This window comes from Chamaea fasciata, unplaced genomic scaffold (assembly GCF_029207755.1).
Source record: "Chamaea fasciata isolate MVZ Bird 193981 ecotype frontalis unplaced genomic scaffold, bChaFas1.0.hap1 SCAF_17, whole genome shotgun sequence".
Taxonomy (NCBI): domain Eukaryota; kingdom Metazoa; phylum Chordata; class Aves; order Passeriformes; family Sylviidae; genus Chamaea; species Chamaea fasciata.
This window is the reverse complement of record NW_027094102.1, coordinates 849338-867121: the sequence shown is the minus strand read 5'-3', so window position 1 is coordinate 867121 and position 17784 is coordinate 849338. Positions and strand designations below refer to the sequence as shown.

Sequence of the window (17784 nt, the reverse complement as noted above, 5' to 3'; positions counted from 1 at the left end):
TGTTTGAGGCATTGCTGCTGCCCAAACCTCTCTTGGCTGCCATCACCTTACTGGAAACAAATCTGAGCTACTCATGCTGGTGGCTGCTGGGACTATTTATCTGTTAATCTTGCTTAATTATGAGAAACTGGGACAGAGCTAATCTCCAGATGCATTTTCCACGTGGATGCTGTGCTGGGCTCCTGGGGCAGCCCTGGCTCTGTGACTGTCACACGACGTGGCTGTGGCTCCCGAGGTCCCTGTGCCACCCCTGCAGAGACCTGGATGCTCCCACAAAACCAGTATGGCAATTCTGGAGCAAAAGGCTGCCTGGATCCTTCTGAACAGCTGCAAATCTGGCTTAAGAAAATTTGTCTTAAGTTGATTAGGAACAGATTAGAGCTGAAGCAGAATAAGGCACTCCTGTTAAACTCAGTTCAGTTCAGTGCTTTTAAATGGTTTTAAAAGCTCTCTGATTTCAGTCTCACCTCCACGGGGAAGTCTGGTCAGGCTCCTGCTCTCTGGACCCTCAGAAGGACTCTCAGGCCTCCAGCTTTTGGCAGGACTGCAGTTGCCCTCCGTGAGTGGATCTTGTGGTCAGGAGGGCCTTGGAGGAGCAGGGGTGATCCCCTATGTGCATCCCAGGAGCAGGGGTGATCCCCTATGTGCATCCCAGGAGCAGGGCTGATCCCCTATGTGCATCCCAGGAGCAGGGGTGATCCCCTATGTGCATCCCAGGAGCAGGGCTGATCCCTTACGTGCATCCCAGGAGCAGGGGTGGTCCCCTATGTGCATCCCAGGAGCAGGGCTGATCCCCTATGTGCATCCCAGGAGCAGGGGTGATCCCTTACGGGCATCCCAGGAGCAGGGCTGATCCCCTATGTGCATCCCAGGAGCAGGGCTGATCCCCTATGTGCATCCCAGGAGCAGGGGTGATCCCTTACGGGCATCCCAGGAGCAGGGCTGATCCCCTATGTGCATCCCAGGAGCAGGGCTGATCCCTTATGTGCATCCCAGGAGCAGGGGTGATCCCTTATGTGCATCCCAGGAGCAGGGCTGATCCCCTATGTGCATCCCAGGAGCAGGGCTGATCCCTTATGTGCATCCCAGGAGCAGGGCTGATCCCTTATGTGCATCCCAGGAACAGGGGTGATCCCCTATGTGCATCCCAGGAGCAGGGCTGATCCCTTACGGGCATCCCAGGAGCAGGGCTGATCCCCTATGTGCATCCCAGGAGCAGGGCTGATCCCCTATGTGCATCCCAGGAGCAGGGGTGATCCCCTATGTGCATCCCAGGAGCAGGGCTGATCCCCTATGTGCATCCCAGGAGCAGGGGTGATCCCTTAAGGCATCCCAGGAGCAGGGGTGATCCCCTGTGTGCATCCCAGGAGCAGGGCTGATCCCTTAGGGCATCCCAGGAGCAGGGGTGATCCCCTGTGTGCATCCCAGGAGCAGGGCTGATCCCTTAGGGCATCCCAGGAGCAGGGCTGATCCCCTGTGTGCATCCCAGGAGCAGGGCTGATCCCTCAGATGCAGCTGTGGCGCTGCAGAAGCCCCTCAGGCAGAGCTGTCTGGGGACACAGCCGCACAGGGAAGCGCTGTGCTGTAGTAAACCGAGGGAAATGACTGCAAAGTGCCTCCAAATCCCACTTGGAGGTTTTGGCTCAGGTGTGCTGCCTGTCGCTGTGAGCCTCCTGGGGCTCAGCCTAAAAGGCGGAGGGGAATGCTGGTTAGGAGGGTGTGAAATGAGGCACCACACGAAATGAGTCTCCCAAAGCTCCCGGGAGAACCATTCCCTGGCCCGGCTGGGCTCTGCCCGCAGCAGCCCCGGCTCTCCGGCAGCGCTGCCCACGCTGGGCTCTTGTGCCATCTAGCTGCCTTCTCCTGCTGCTTTTCCTGCTGCCTTCTACTCTTTCCTTCCTGCTGCCTTTTCCTGCTGCCGTCCGTGCTCAGCCGAAATGAAGTGTTGCCGGGTGAAATAAAAGCCAACCAGTAAGAGCAGCATCGCTGCTTTAAAGCGGCGTCCGAGAACAATTGGTGGCTCCCGTCGCTAGAGCTGAATCTGGGAGGGTACACTGCAGAACGAGGCTTAACCTGCCGTGGGTCTCCGAAACGCTTTGCTTCGTAATCGTTTTTTCTGGGTATTTCCGTAGGATATTTTGGGGCTCCGTTTTTGGAGCACGTGTTGCCAAGCGAAGTGAAGCAGAACTCATTTCCTTCCTGTTTCTTTTAACTTTTTTTTTCCGGGTTATGCACGAAGCGGAGCGGGCTGGGGGCAGCTGGGCTGGAGTGTAAGGGGGGTTTAACACACCCGACGTGGCGCCGGTGTCCCGGGGCCGGTGTCCGGTGCCGCACCGAGCGGCGATAACGCCCGCCCGCGCCGCGGAGCTACGGAACGCTGAGCGTGCACCACAGAACCCCCCGCGCCGCCCCGCCCCGCCGCGAGCTCCCCTTAGCGCGCCCGCCCGCGCCGCGCCCGCAGTTCCCGCGTTGCGGTGACGTCAGGCGGGGGCGGGGCCGGCGGCGGCGGCGCAAGATGGCGGCGACCACGGGCGCGGGTGAGCGGGGCCGGGCCGGGCCGGGCGGCGGGGCCGCGGCGGGGCCAGCGAGCCCCGGACACCCGCGGGGCCGGCCCGGCGACGGCGGGGCGGGAGGAGCCCGGCCGAGGGGCGGCCGCGGCCGGGGGCACGGAGCGGCGGCGCGGCCCGAGCGGGGCCCGGTGGGGCGGGGGTGGAGCCGGGGCCGTCCCCGCTGCCCGAGCGGGTCCCCGGGGCTGCCGCGGCCCGGCGGGGGAGCGGCTCCGGAGGCCGGCGGGGCCGTGCGGGACGCGTGTCCCGGTGTGCCGGGCCGGCCTCTGGGCCGTGCTGGGCCCGGGGCTCCCCTCAGGCGTTTTCCGGCCCCGCTCCTCTCCCGGCCGGCTCCCTGGGGCCGGGGCTGGGCCCGGGGCTCCCCTCAGGCGTTTTCCGGCCCCGCTCCTCTCCCGGTCGGCTCCCTGGGGCCGGGGCTGGGCCCGGGGCTCCCCTCAGGCGTTTTCCGGCCCCGCTCCTCTCCCGGCCGGCTCCCTGGGGCCGGGGCTGGGCCCGGGGCTCCCCTCAGGCGTTTTCCGGCCCCGCTCCTCTCCCGGCCGGCTCCCTGGGGCCGGGGCTGGGCCCGGGGCTCTCCTCTCGGTGGTCCCCAGCCTGTGGCCGGGGCTACGTGAGTGAAATCAGGCGCTTTAAAAGCCCTTTTAAAAACCTCCCTGTGTTCCGTGCGAAGTGTAACTCCCTGTCAGGATGTGTGTGCTCCAAAAAGTGAAATTTTTATTCCCTTCAAAGCCGCTCCACAGCAGCTTTAAGTAGTTACACACACTCTCCCTTTATCGTTTCTCATTACACATTAAACAAAAATACTGCAGCGAGATTGGAGTGAGGTTTTTTCCCTGTTGACATCCTCTAATGAACTTCAACAGATCGAGTAAACCAGGGTCACTTCTGTTGAGGCAGTTTCGTTTTCCTGAGTCCCTGGAGGGTCTCACACGTGCCCCTGCAGTGCTGGTTTTCAGATTTCCCCCTCTGAAGCTAGGCTGTGTGCCCACCAGGATGTGACTGGTGGGGATATAATAGGAGAGTTTTGGAGTTCTTTTTTTACAGATAGTTCTCTGTCAAGGACCACTGAGGTTTTCAGGCTGACCATCACAATGCACCTAGGTCATATGAGTCCAGTTAATAAAAACCCTTCTAAAGCACAGTGCTTGCTGTGCAGGGAGTTGCAGGGCTGTGTTTGGACGTGTCCAGGTGTTGGCTGAAGACACAAAAGCCGTAACCTGGGAGAGGGGACCTGCATTCCCCTGTCACATCTCCTGCCTGCCCTGCCTTCCCTCTCGGGTGCTGGCTTGGCAGTGTGTGTTTGCCTGGGGGAACCGGGCAGATCCTTTCCTTTCCAGGGCAGGGCAGCTCTGGGAGGGAATTGTTTGGTGCAGTGACAGTCCCAGCACGGCCCTGGGGACAGGCTGTTGTCACCACCTTGTGTCTGTTCCATTGTCCCCGGGGTCTGTGGAGCTATCTGGTGTCCCCAGGGCTGGCAGCAGTGTCCTGTGTGCAGTGTGGGCACTGCAGGGGTCACCTGCACACCTGTGCTGAGCCCTGCAGCCAGGCCAAAATCCAGTCTGGGGTAAAGCTCCATGGGAGGGAGCTTTATCTGTAACTCCTGGGCTGCCCTCAGAGGGTCCTGCAGGGCTGGGAAAGGATGGGGATGTCCCTGTGCTGGTGGCAGTGGCCCTGCAGGGCAGTGTGTGGCCTGGCCCAGGTGCCTGGGGGTGGCACCTCCTCTCTCCCCACTGCTGGCCCCTCTCTGGGGCTTGGGAAGGGCCTCAGCGCTGCCTCCACTCACCTGGCAGTCACTGTTTGCTAAAATCTGTTTTGTGGAGTTTTAATGTGCCCGTGTCTGTCTGTGAAACACTGGAATGTGTGTGATGTCTTCAGCTCACAGTGGTTTAGCAATGGAGCCTAAACACACACCGAAGATGTAAAATGCTCATCTGTCTTCAAAAGCAGCTGCTGACCCAGAGGAAGAGGTGGTAACGGATGTCCCTGTAACCTGAAAAAGTCATAGGGCTGGTCCTGGCAGTTAGGCAGGTAGGTAGGTTAGATATTTGTATCTATTGAACAGGTAGAAACACACAGGGGCTGTATGACCCTGCCTGTGCCCTCACCTGGGGCTGTGTGTGTCCCTGTGCCCTCACCTGGGGCTGTGTGTGTCCCTGTGCCCTCACCTGGGGCTGTGTGTCCCTGTGCCCTCACCTGGGGCTGTGTCCCTGTGTCCTCACCTGGGGCTGTGTCCCTGCCTGTCCCTTCTCCTGGGTGCCCCAGACTGATGTTTCATGACCCCTTTCCAAGGAACCTGCCTGAGTCACTGAAAGGTGGAAGCAGTGCTGAGGACCACAACAGAAACCACTGCAGGTTGTTGAAGTGCCCAGGAAGTGATTTTTGTGTCTGCATCACCAGAGTGGAAACTGTGACTGTAAGGACAGTGCAAGAAATCCGAAGTTCCTGTCTCCTGAAAGCTTTGTGACAATTGCTGAAAGCCTTTTGTTTGGATTTAAGCCGTCCATCACTTCAGAAACCTTATATACCATTGTGGCAAGGAATGGTTTGTGTATTCTTTACAGCCCCGGTGCTGCAAGGATAAGCTGTCCAATTCATTATCTGCAGTCAGGGCACAGACATGAAACACGGGCTGGAAAGGATGTAATTAATTAAGGCTGAATATCAAATACACAGAAACAAGCAACAGAAAGTGCTTTAATGTACTGAGAACAGAGGCGTTAAAAGCTGTTGGGTTTCAGCTCACTTGAGTTACTGTAAATCAGGAGCTGGTATGGAAAGCAAAGTTTAAATTGTCCAGAGAGGCCAGTGTGAGAAGTTGCCTGTTTCCAGTGAAGATGTGGAAAAACCTTCAGTAGAAGGCAGTTCCTCTCCTCAGGGCCCCGTTTTGTGGGTGCTTTGCTGAGGTGTGCTGTGCTTTAGTCCTGAACAGAAATGCTTGTAATTCCACCTCACTTTAGAAAGGAGAGAGGAAGGTGTTGTTGAGAGGTGTATTTTTTGTTTTACTGCCACCGATCAGAGGATGGGAGGAGAGGCTGTACCCCCAAAGGCACTGCCTGGTCTCACTGTGCTGTTCTCAGCCTCACAAGGTGCTGCATGTGAAATTGCTTCGGCTCTGAACTGAGGAGAATGGAGATGGGAAAGTCTGTGAGTGAGCTGAGAATGATCTCAGCCTGATAAGATCACTCACAGTTGCTGCAGGACACATTCAGTTGTGTATCTGTGTCTTTAGTAGTGCTGCATTAAAAGGTAAATCTGAGAGTGCTTTACTTTAAAAGTCCAGGCTGACATTTAAGTGTCTTTCAGGATAATTCTGTCCCTCCTTTAGTGGGACACTGACCAGGTGAGGCTCCTTTTGTCCCCGTCTCAGTGTGCTGGCCCTGCCTTGCAGCTCACTGGTTTGCAAACAGCTGGGCTGTGGGGTGCCAGGGAAATTTCTGTCGAGGTGAACAGAAGGTCCTGACTTGGTTGAAGGCTGAAGAGGATGTCACAAGGTCACCCAGCCCCTTAACTGCAACTCTGAGCTCCATGAAGTACAGCCTGTGGTTCAGTTCTCCTCTCTGGTTGCCAGGAATTTATTTCCCTCACGTTTTGTAGCCTGTGAACTCGTGTGTGGGGTTGAGACACTGCAAATAGACGTTGCTGAAAGGTGCTTTGAGAGGGATTGTTCACATCTGTCGCTGGACGTCTCACCTGGTCAGTGCAGTTACAATTGAGCTTTCACCAGTTTGCCATTGTGATTATCAGTGAATATCTCCATTGGCTCTGAAGTATGTTTCCAGTTCCATTTCTGGGAGTATTTCTGTGAAGCAGTTACTGAGATATTCCTGTATTTCTGTTTCGAATGAAGCTGCTGTTTGAGAGTCATCTTGAGCCGTGGTGAAGGCTGAATTAAAATGCATAACTGGAAGTGCTTTAGACAAGCTGATCCCTTTTGAATTGCCTCTCACTTTATTTAGGCTTTCTTGTGTTAAATGAAGGGCTCTTACAAAAACAGGTTGGTTTGGTTGCTGCCATGGAAGTCTCCATTGCTGCCCTGAGAGGGTTGTGCAAGGTATTTATTGGGGGTGGAAGAGGAAACCCCAGGTGCTGCCAGGGGACACAGGACATCTCCTGCCTGCAGCCTGGACACGATTTGGCAAATCCTGTGTGTGCCCAGCAGCACAGACCTGGCCACTTTCCAGGAATCCTGGCGGACAGCAAACACGCTGGTGCTGTGTTTGTGTGTGATCACAAGTGATAAAGTTCATGTGGCTTCTGAGGTTTGGGTCCCAGCAGATTGTGGTGGCAGCCCGTGAGTGCTCCAGGCCCTTCCAAATGAGGACATGAGGTGGCTTCAAGGCCTTGTGCATCATTCCAGGCTCACCAGAAGGACAAATCTGCTCTTTATTCTGCCTTGCTCGAGGGAAGTTTATTTATATAAAGCATTTATGGTCATATAGGCATAATCTTTGAGATGAATGTGTGTGGCTCTCTTTCTGTTGTATGAAATTCCTGAGAATGTGTTGGGGAGGGAGCTGAGTTGCCGCCTTCTGTGGTGGCTGAGGTGGTGGTCCTTCATCTTACACCCTGAGCTTTAGAGCAGGGCTAAAACGTGTTTAGAAAGCAGCACTGCTGTTGGACAGGGTCATCTCTTGTAAAATTACCAGTTATCTCCCATGATCATTTTATTTTCTGTGCAGTGCATAAACTCAAACCTGTGTCCTTCCCTTTGGGCACCCCCTTGCCACGATGGCCCTGCAGTGCTCAGAGGGGGCAGTTCCTGTGGAATGAACTCCCGTTCCTGTCAAGGATTTATTTCCGTGTGACAGGAGTCAGTGCACAGTCACCAGCTCTCTGGAGATCTCACACTTGCCAAAGAGCTCTGAAATCCTGTGTGACTCTTTTATGGCTCTGATTCATGCTGGATTCCTGCTGAATCAGAGCAGCTGTATCTGGGGAGAGCCCAGCAGTTAAGTTGCCTTCTCTTCCCGTAAGGTTGTAAAGCCCAGCCCAGCTCTGAGTAACAAATGTCAGGACTGAGCTGCCTTTCAGTCCTGGCTGTGGCCCGCCGGAATACGGACGTGGTGATGTCATTTTTAATTACACTTAAAGATTCCTGCTTGCCTCAGTGAGCAGGGTGTGATGCTCACAGGGATCACTCAGAGCTGATGCTCAGAGGAAGGGTGGACAGGCAATATTTTTGCTTTTCTTCTCTGGTGTGTGGCCTGTGTGTGTGAAGCTGATTCCTCCTGGGTTATTTAGCTTGGTCTCAGTAAATCCCAGCACGCTGTCTTTGCAGCAGTGAGAACTGGGATGTTGTGAAGGAGAGGCACAGACATGGGGATGATGCTTGTTAAGCACTGTGATGTTGTGGTGTGGAAATGAGCATTTTGGGCATTCACGTGGCTCATTCCAGGCGGGTCTTCCACAGGTTCGGGTCCTGCTGGCAGGCCCAGGGTTTCCTCCGTGCCATCCCCTGCCTGGGGAGGAGCTGCCGGAGGACCTTCTCTTTGCCCTTTTCTCCCCAGGGCAGCGGCAGGCCGGGCTGGAGCCCAGGCAGCAGCTCAGCTGTGAGTCACTCCGCACCGGCAGCTCTCCTGCATCCACTGCAGCCAGCAGGGAAATCGCGGGGGTGTGAGCAGGCAAAGGTTGCACCGTGTCCTTCAACCCGTGCTCCGTGTCTGGAGTCCCCCCAGCTCTCCTGTCCCTATCCCAGGTGTTGGGGCTGGGCTGCTCTGCCTCCCCAGACTACAGCAGGGAGAGCCTTGGGAATGGAATTAAAAACGGGGTGGCTCGTCTGCCATGGCTCAGGTGTGACCTGCAGACTTGAACCCTCACCTGTCTGATACACACTCTCCATCATCTAAAGGTTTTGTGGGGGAGTAAATGCTGGAGTGAGTCGTGCAGGGGTGTGGCAGTGGTGCCCCTGTTGGCACCCAGGCGCTGGGGCAGTCTCATGTCAGGGGCTTTACCAGCCCCCAGTGACTCATTTCCTTTCCCAGCCAGAGATTTGTGTCGCTGAGCAGCCGGGAAACAGCCCGGTGTGGCCGGGAGGGGATTTGGCAGGGAGTTGTGCTCAGCAGCCCCCGGGGGAGCTTTGGTTCTGCCAGTGCAGGGCTGCTGTCTGCTGGCTCTGAGTGCCTGTGCTGCTGCTGTCACTGAATCCTGCTGCCCAGGGTGTCCTTAGGTGTGACCAGCTGGTCAACAACGTACTTCCTTCAGTCATTTGCTGGTTTGGTTTCTTTGGTGCATGCTTTGTGGTGAATGAAATCTGGACACCTCTGCTTGTGACTGAAATTTGGACACCTCAGGTTGTGACTGAAATTTGGACACCTCAGATTGTGACTGAAATTTGGGCACCTCAGGTTGTGAATGAAATTTGGGACACCTCTGATCTTGAATGAAATTTGGACACCTCTGATTGTGCAGCAAAATCATCTCTGCCATTTCATTCCCTTACATCATTAATATATTTAAAGGAGAGTTTAAAACTGCCAGTGAAACCCACTGATCCTGAGCTCAGGAGCCTCCTTCACCCAGGGCTTGGTGTGTGACCCTGGCTGTGTCACCTGAGCTCTCTGTGCCACTGTTCTCCATTCATGTGACAGGGAAAAGGGAATCTCCCTGGTTTTGCTGTCTGTTTTGAGGAGAAATGTGCCAGCAGTTACAAAGTGCCGGAATTCCGCGGTGGTGGAGGTCACGGGTACAAGGGATGCTATTGCTGCTGACAAAGCCCACTTCAATTAACTTCAGATTAACCTACTGACGTTATGAAAGAGTTTTATTCGCTTTGAAAGGTATTTTTAAAGCTCTGAGTGAGTCGACTGCTGTCAAGCCTCTCGTGGTGTCATTTCATAGAAACTTCTGAATTTTTATACTATAAATCATATAGACAAGTGCTAATTAGAGCTCCATAACACTGGGTGTGCCTTTGAGGGAGCAGGGATTTCCTTTCATTTTACTGCCTCCTGGAACATGTCAGCCTTCCAGAATGTTTATTTGGGGATGCCTTGGTTTTGCTTGTAAAATCCAGGCTAAATATGGGAATAGCTTTTTTGTAATGTGTCATTCAAAAAGTGGTATTTCCGTGGGTTTGCCCAAAGTGTCATCTTGTAGGACGACCAAAAGTGTCAGGGAAATTACTCCAGCTTCTTTTCTTTACTGGATTTCTCAACTGAAAATATTTCTCTGATTGTTCCAGGAGTAAAAGTTCCTCGTAATTTTCGTCTTTTGGAAGAACTTGAAGAAGGTCAGAAGGGAGTAGGGGATGGAACAGTTAGCTGGGGCCTTGAAGATGATGAAGATATGACACTTACAAGATGGACAGGAATGATTATTGGGCCTCCAAGAGTAAGTATCCACTTAAAGACTAAAATTGTACTGTTACATTTTTCCCCCTTCTCCCAACTAACCATTGAAGTAGGAAATAAAGGCAAATGAGTGAAAAACACTTTAGGAAGTGATTCATGTTGAAGTTCTTTATAGTAATGGGTTCCATGTATCTATATGGCTTTTTGCTTATAATTTGAAGCATTTTGGTGTTACTTATCTGCTTTATATTTGCAGATTCAGTAAGACATAACTCTCGAGATCTCAGGATTTTAATGTCCTGAGCCCCTGAATCCAGCGAGGTTTAACAGCCCTCAGCTGGTGGGGTTCCAGGTGGAGCTGCTGCAGGTGCCAGGGGATGCTCTGTGCTGGTTTTTCTGCTGCTCTTTATTGCAGCAGGACTGACGAGCTCCTGCAGAATTTCAGCTGAGTGAGGAAACTCAAATTTTAGTGATTTCAGTCTCTCCTCTGAATGTCCTCTCCCAAAGCAGCATCGTGTGATGCAGCTGGTCTTTGTGGGAGTGTTGTTGTGTTCTCTTTTCCCCCAGCCCTACTAGACCGTGGGTTTACACTCTGGCAGTGAACTTGAGGACTTAACTGTGTGCTGAATGTGTGCCTGTGTTCTAAGACCAGAACCTGTCTGTTGTCTCCAGTTCCACTGTCCTCTTGCCTTAATCTCCTTTGATGGAGTGCAAGTAGCCCATTCTCCTTCCTGCAGCAGCAGATGTCTTCTGCATCTGGCCTCAGTATCATCCCTCAGTAACTCCAGGGGTCATTGTATGAAAATCTTTGCAGACCTTTAACCATGTCCCTGCTCTCTGCTCCCATTCTGTCAGCTGCCTCTTTTGCCATGCACTGAGCTTGTACAAGAACCTGCATTACCAGGGCATTACACATGCAGTGTTTTCTGCCTCACCCAGAAGTGTTGTTTACTTGTTGTCTGCCTTTGCTAATCTCTCCCCAGTCACGAGCATTTCATTTGTTTATGATGTACCCAAATTGTTTTCTAGAACAGCATTTGATTTTAGAGCATTAGGGGAGTGCTAATGAGCCTGCATTGAGGCTGTGGAGAAAGCTCACTGTGTGCATGGGCTTTATGGAAAATTTAAACAACCTTGGGATCTAATTTAGAAAATTGAATAGGAGCTGAAATGTGCAAACAGGAGCGTGCAGCCTTGCCAGCAGTGATGGAAGTTTGCAGTTCTTGTGGTGCTGCAAACCAAGGCCACAGGCCCATCGCAGCAGAGGAGTCAGCTCCGCCTCTCCTGCTTTTCTGGCACTTCTTGGAATGTAGATCTTCTTTCCAGAAGTGTCGTGACTTCTTTTGAGCTTCTTGCTTGAAGGCAGCAGGATGTATAGAGAGAGATCCTGGGGACTTTCAGCCGTTCTGTTTGCTGTCCTCCTCTTAGCACTGCTCACACTCAGTTATTACCATTTTGGCTCTTAGTGGGATGTGGAAGTGCTGGCTGGGGACAAAAGCTGGGCCCTGTTTCCCTCTGGGTGGAAAGCAGTCACGCTTGCAGCAGGTGGGAGGAGGTTGTGCTGGATTCCAGTGGGGAAAAGGAGAAGCTGTGCAGGGCTAGAGCTCCCTGTGTGCTGCTGTCCTGCAGGAGTGTGTGGTTCCCAGGCTGTGTGAGATGTCCCACAGCCAGGGGGTCACCTTGGTGACACAGGCTGCTCAGAACCAGTGCCACTGTCAGAGCTGGATCTGTTCAGAGCTCGGTCTGTTCTGTCCTGGCTGGGCCCAGCCAGGGCTCCCCGTGCCTGCTCCCCCTGTGGGGCAGCTCTTCCAGAGCCCCCAAAGCCTGCCTGGAGCTCAGGGCCTTGCTCCATGCACAAAGACCAGCAGGATTTATTACCCTGGAGGAACATTTGACCCTCTGACCATTATGAAATGAATTTAAACCAGGCAGCCAGCACAGTGTCTGCATGGCTGCCCTCACTCGTGGTAGTTCCCATGTTCCTGAAGTAGCCACTGCTTTGACCAAATGCTTCATGAACTGCCTGATGTAATTGTTTCCCCCTTTCTCTTCCCCTTAGACAATTTATGAAAACAGAATATACAGCCTTAAAATAGAATGTGGGCCTAAGTATCCAGAAGCACCTCCATTTGTAAGATTTGTAACAAAAATTAATATGAATGGAGTAAATAGTTCTAATGGAGTGGTAAGTTGTTGGTTTTTTTTTTGCTTTTATTCATTTTAATGTTGTATTTTTTTGTGCAGCTTCAGTGCTTTGTTTATACTTGTAGCTTGCTTAGCTGCTCGTTGCTCGTGGTGCTGTTTGTTGGAGAAGGAAAGGGGGCAGAAGGGAAGTGGACAAGTGGAGATTTATTGTGCTTGCAGGAAAACACTTGCTTTTGATTTGTCCCACTCGGATTTCATGTGGGATCTTTAGCTGGGGGGTGGGGGGAGTGAAGTGTCACCAGTGCACCAACTCTGACGGGAATGGTCTTTTTGTCTGTTTTAGGTGGACCCCAGAGCCATATCAGTCCTAGCAAAATGGCAGAATTCCTATAGTATCAAAGTTGTTCTGCAAGAGCTTCGGCGTCTAATGATGTCTAAAGAAAATATGAAACTTCCTCAGCCACCTGAAGGACAATGTTACAGCAATTAATTAAAAAACAAAAAAAAACAAACAAAAAAAATGCCCCCCCCTTATTCAATTTAAGCTGTCTTCATTTTCCACAGTAGTAAATTTTCTAGATGCATCTTGTAGACCTCAAAATACTGGAAAGGAAGTTCCCATTCAAAGGAAGTTTTTCTTGAGATACTGTAAATGATACTAATTTTTTTTTTTTTCATTTGAAATATAAGTTGTGCTATAACAAATAATCCTGTCGTGTAACCACTGTCCACATAGCTGAACTTCTGGTATCAGGAAAAGTCTATTTAAATTTATTACTGTCAAGACCAGTGTGGCACATCCAACTTAACTGTGAAAGGATCCATCCCACAATCACCTTGCTGTGTGTCTGGCCTGGGTTGTTTTTATTTTTTTTTTTTCTTTCTCTGTCTTTTGCAATAGAGTCGAAGCTCAGGGCTATTTATTAGAGTAGACACAAAGGTTTTTGCTTCCAGTACTCCACTGGGCTGTATGGACTACTACTGGGGATGTGTGCTAACCTCAGTCATCCCTCCCTTTGTGCTCGCTCTAGTAAAGGCTGAATGTGACTTGTGGTCGTTTTTTGGGTTTTTATTAATTTTTTTTTAAAGGCCCTGATAATCTGGGGCAAGCTTTCCTTCTTTCCTTTGGCCAAGGCGTAGATTGTATTTCTCTTCCTGGTCCCCCTCACCAGTGGTGTGAGCTTTGGGTGAGGGATTCAGGGTTCTTTTAATCTCTTCCCTCTTCCCCTCTTTTTAGTGGGGGTGCTGCTTTCTTTTTGCCCCTCTCGGTGACTCTTCTCACCCCTGGCCCAGGGGTGAGCCTCGGGGCAATAACTCGACCTGTTCCCTCCTGCTTATCATTTGGGTTTTGCAACAAATTTAGTCTTCACCAGCCTGGGAAACAAGAGTATCTGTTCTGCTGGCAAACGTGGGTTTTCCCTTCCCTCCAGCACTGCTGCCACACCACCCAGCTGGCCACGGCCGTGCTCTTAGATAGGCTTTGACGTGGGGAAAAGAGCAGTAATTTACCAGGATTGCCCAAACCTTCTGCTGCCAGGCCTCAGTGGGGCAGGCTCTGCACGTAGAGATTGTGAACACGCTCCAGGTACCCTCAAATCGCTGTTTTGGTGCTTTGGACTGACCCAAGAATGTTCATTAACAAAACGTTGCACTTGCGTTTGCCCCTGCTGAAGGTGTGACAGCCACAGACAAATCAAATCCGGGTGGTGGGTTTTGGCAGGGTTCTGTGAGTGTTAGAAATCTCCTCAGAGGAGATTTTTGGGGTGGCACAGCAGATTAAGGACCTCGATTGGCTTTGCATCCTGGCAAATCACTGCCTTTTCTGGTTTACTGTTCCGGACCACTAACTGCTGCAATGTGGATGCAAGCTTACAGGAAACCAACCTAGTGTGTCCTAAGTTTTATGAAAAATTCAGTGTTTGTGTAAAAAAAAAAAAAAAAAGAAAAAGAAAGAAAAGAAAAAATAAGGAAAAAAGGAAAAGAGTAAAAATAAACACATTTTAAAGCAGCAGCTGTCAAGTCAATGAACAATTGATGTTTCCATTAACTTCTGAGGAAAATATTAGTTGTAAGGATTTAACATCCTCTGTACTGAAAGTTTAACATAACAGTATTCCATAAGCAGCCTTTTTATTGTATCAGACCATTGCCTGATTTTAATATAATAAAAAGTGTGCATTAATATTAGAAGGCTTTAATTGTATTTATGTTTAGAATGTTGATCCCTTATGGAATCCTTGATTTGTTGGAAGTATCTTCCTGCAGATCACGCTTAGCTGACAGAATGTAAACTGGTGCTGAAAGGCAATTGTCTCTGTCCAGCTGCTGCTGCTGTGCCAAGGAGCATCTAGTTTTGGTTTAAGCCTCAGGCTGCCCCAGGCTTGGCCCTCGGTGGCATCAGGTGAGGCCCCGGAGCTGCCGAGGGGTTCCCGCATCCCTGTCCCGAGGAAACGGAGCAGCTGCCTGTTACACTGTCTGGCAAGGAGTGTTTCACCACCTGAAATTGTAACCGCTCTCCTCAGATTGTGAAGAGTGTCTGCCTGCAGCGTGCCCTGTGACGAGCTGAGCTCTTCTCCCAGTCTGGGTAAAAACGAGGCTGTGAAATGTTGGCCTTTTCCCAAAGCGTCTCCGGTCCAGAGGATTCCTGGAAGGTCCTGATGCACTCACTGCAGTGACGGGCTGAAACAAGGCTCTTCTGCCTTGGGAACGAAGCAGGGAGTGGCCTTGTGAAGCTTTGTGAAACTCGCCGCCGCTTTCTGGGCTGGAATGAACGCTGCTCGCTGCTGGGGCAGCCCCCAGGGTGTCTGTGAAGACGACGGGACTAACACTGTGCGCGTTGATTTAAAATAGCTTAGCTTCAAAGGTGCTAAACGGCCATTGGAACAGCGTGATAATTACACTGGGCTGCTTGATTGTCTCTTTTTCAGAGTGCCCTTGCTCTCTTTGGGCGGTTGTGGTTGGTGCGTTTGGGACCTCCCTGAGCCTTCCTGCTTCAAGGGATGATTTTTAACCCCTGAACGCGGCTGGTTTGCTTTGGGAGCTGCACAGGTGAGAGCTGGGAGCTGCGCTGGCAGGAGCCGCCTGTTCACAGCATCTGCCGCGCAAAGCTGGATTTAAAGGCTGCTTCCAAAAGGAGGGCTCACTGTGGCTGTTCTCCCCCACGAGTTGAACGCCCTGGACACCCCAGAGCTCCGCTGCTGTTCCCACAGCCAAGCAAGAGCAGTGTGGATAAGGAGCTCCTTGGGAGCTGCGTGGTGGCTCTGTCAGTGTGTGTCACCGTGCAGGGGCAGGGACATTCACCCCCGCGGGCTGGTGCTTCAGAAACGAGGCGTGGAAACAAAGCCGTGCCACCCCCGTGCTTATCCAAACTCTGGCGGCGCCCAGCAAAGCGCTCGGGTGGTCCCTGCCACCTTCAGGCTGTGTCCCCAACCACTGTCTCTTCGGAGAAAGGGATAATAAATAAAATAAGGGCCATGAAATAAAGAATGTGCTTGGAGCCTGTGCTGGAGGTGGCTGAGCTGTGCTCGGAGGAGATGCTCCAAGCTGGACCCACCCTGTCCTGAGCCCGCAGAGAGTCCCTGTGCCCACAGAGGGTCCTTGAGCCTGCAGAGGGTCCCTGTCCCCTCAGAGCATCCCTGTGCCAGCCCCTGTGCCCTCGGAGGGTCCCTGTGCCAGCCGAGTGTCGCCAAGCCAGCCCTGAGCCCACGGAGGGTCCCCGTGCCCTCGGAGGGTCCCCGTGCCCACGGAGGGTCCCCGTGCCCACGGAGGGTCCCCGAGCCAGCCCTGTGCCCTCGGAGGGTCCCTGTGCCCACGGAGGGTCCCCGTGCCCTCGGAGGGTCCCTGTGCCCTCGGAGGGTCCCTGTGCCCATGGAGGGTCCCCGTGCCCACGGAGGGTCCCCGTGCCCACGGAGGGTCCCCGTGCCCTCGGAGGGTCCCTGTGCCCACGGAGGGTCCCCGTGCCCACGGAGGGTCCCCGTGCCCTCGGAGGGTCCCCGTGCCCTCGGAGGGTCCCCGTGCCCGCCGTGCCGGCCCCCCAGCACAGCCCCCTGCCCGTGCCGCCGGCGCTGGAGCAGCGGCCGCGGGGACGGCAGAGGGAGCCCGGGACCTTCCCAAGGCTGTCCCGGCCGCTGCTCGGGGGAAGGGCCCGTGCTCGTGCGGGAGCCGCGTCTCGTGTTCATCGGTTTCGGCTTGCGGAGCCTGTGTGCCGTGACTGTCCCGCTGTACGGGCGTTGACTTGCCGGGGAGCACCAGCCCCGCAGTGGGACCTTGATTGTTAATAGAGACTCATGGCTGCTTCTCGGCGTGCTGGAATCCAGCTCCCTGGGTGTACGCAAAGGAGTGTGTGCTTAAGCGTGCCCTTTCTGCTCTCTCACAAGCCCGTGCAGTGCTTTAGATTGAAAATTCAAGTTCCTCCCACTATCATGACAGTAACAATTCTGAAGCCGGGGCGTGTCATCAGCTGCTCTGTGAGATACCTGCGTTGTCTGGGGCCCATCCCGTCGTGGGACGAGGACACGGGGCAGGAGGGACAAGGACGGAGCAGGAGGGACAAGGACGGAGCAGGAGGAGTGTCTGTGCCCCTCAGCCCTGGGCAGACCCTGACCAAGGGCTGCTCCGCCGAAAGAAGCTGAAGAGAAATTGATGCTGATAATATCTAAACTCCTTTACTTCTTATTTTATGTTTAGGGAGGGTTGTTTTTTTTTTTTCTGAGGGCTCAGGGTTTTCCTGTCAGTGGGACTGCCATGTTGCATTAATCTTGGCTAACGCGCTCTCCCAAAGCTCGCTAACCTGGCTGCTGCGGGGATTCAGGTCCCTTAACGGCTCCTCGTTTTCCGTGGTCACGCTGTAGCAGATTGCCAGAGAATGTGCTGCGAAGAGCCCCAGTAAAGGCAAATTTAATTTAGGCACGTGCTTAAGTGCTTTGTTGGACCAGAGCCAGCGCGCTCAGCTCTTTCCTCTGCTAGGAAAGAGGCTTTTTTAGCCCTTGTTGAGCATCTTCTTCCTTGTCCTCCCTTCTCGGTGCCACATCCCTGGTGCTTGTGCCTTTACCTTTGCCCTGAAGTCTCCCACATTTGTTGTCACAAAAAAGTAAAGAGCAGAAGACCGTGTTGAGGATAGGGAGTTAAGCTGGGTGCTCATCATTTTATATCTGTCAAGCGTCTTGTCACCTGTTTTCATCCTTATCTCCTTTTAAATAAAGCCTACAAAAGGTTTTCAGAAATGTGGGTCCTGTCCTGTTTTCTGCCCACTGAGCCAGGTTCTGGTGGCTTTGCCCTGACATGTCCAGGAAGCCCTGCAGAACCCTGGGGAGGTGACAGGAGGGACGAGTAAATGTCAAATGGTCTGAAAGTCTCCTCCCCCTCTCTCTTGCTCAGCACCTGTTCTTTTACGTTGTCTTACTTTCTACCTTTCCACTTGCCAAGGCTGAAGATTCTTTGGGTTGGAAAAACCAGCCAAGCAGGAGTTTTGAAAAGAAAAGTGACGCAAATTCTGCGCCATCCTCATCAGAAACAGTGGGGCCATTTCCACGTGTTCCTAATTGCCTCCACCGTGGCCCGCAGATCCATAGCGAGGGGGATTTTTGCTTGCCTGGCGCTGGAGACTTTCTGGGGCTGATTTGCCGAGGGGAGGCTGCAGGGCTGCCCCAGTCCCGTGCACGTGGGCTGGGGCAGAGAGGAGGAGAAGTGCCTGGTTTGGTGAGCTGGACACGAGCTGCTGTGTGTCCCCAGGGGGGCACAGTGCCACACCTTCAGGAGTGTCCCAGAAAAGCAGTGGCAGTCCCCAA

General features: G+C 53.0%; 1 protein-coding gene across 2 annotated transcripts; it reads left to right on the top strand.

Moving 5' to 3' along the window:
* Window positions 1-2471: 2471 nt before the first annotated feature.
* UBE2V1 (ubiquitin conjugating enzyme E2 V1) lies at window positions 2472-14180 on the top strand. Of its 2 annotated transcripts, XM_066198628.1 has the most exons (4): window positions 2472-2537; window positions 9745-9893; window positions 11913-12038; window positions 12342-13045. In XM_066198628.1, exons 1-4 carry the CDS (start codon window positions 2516-2518, stop codon window positions 12486-12488), a joined length of 444 nt encoding a protein of 147 aa, XP_066054725.1. In that variant the 5' UTR covers window positions 2472-2515; the 3' UTR covers window positions 12489-13045. The 2 variants fall into 2 exon arrangements, with proteins under 2 accessions (XP_066054725.1, XP_066054726.1); XM_066198629.1 differs by lacking the exon at window positions 11913-12038 and having other exon boundaries at window positions 12342-14180.
* The last annotated feature ends 3604 nt before the right edge of the window (window positions 14181-17784 follow it).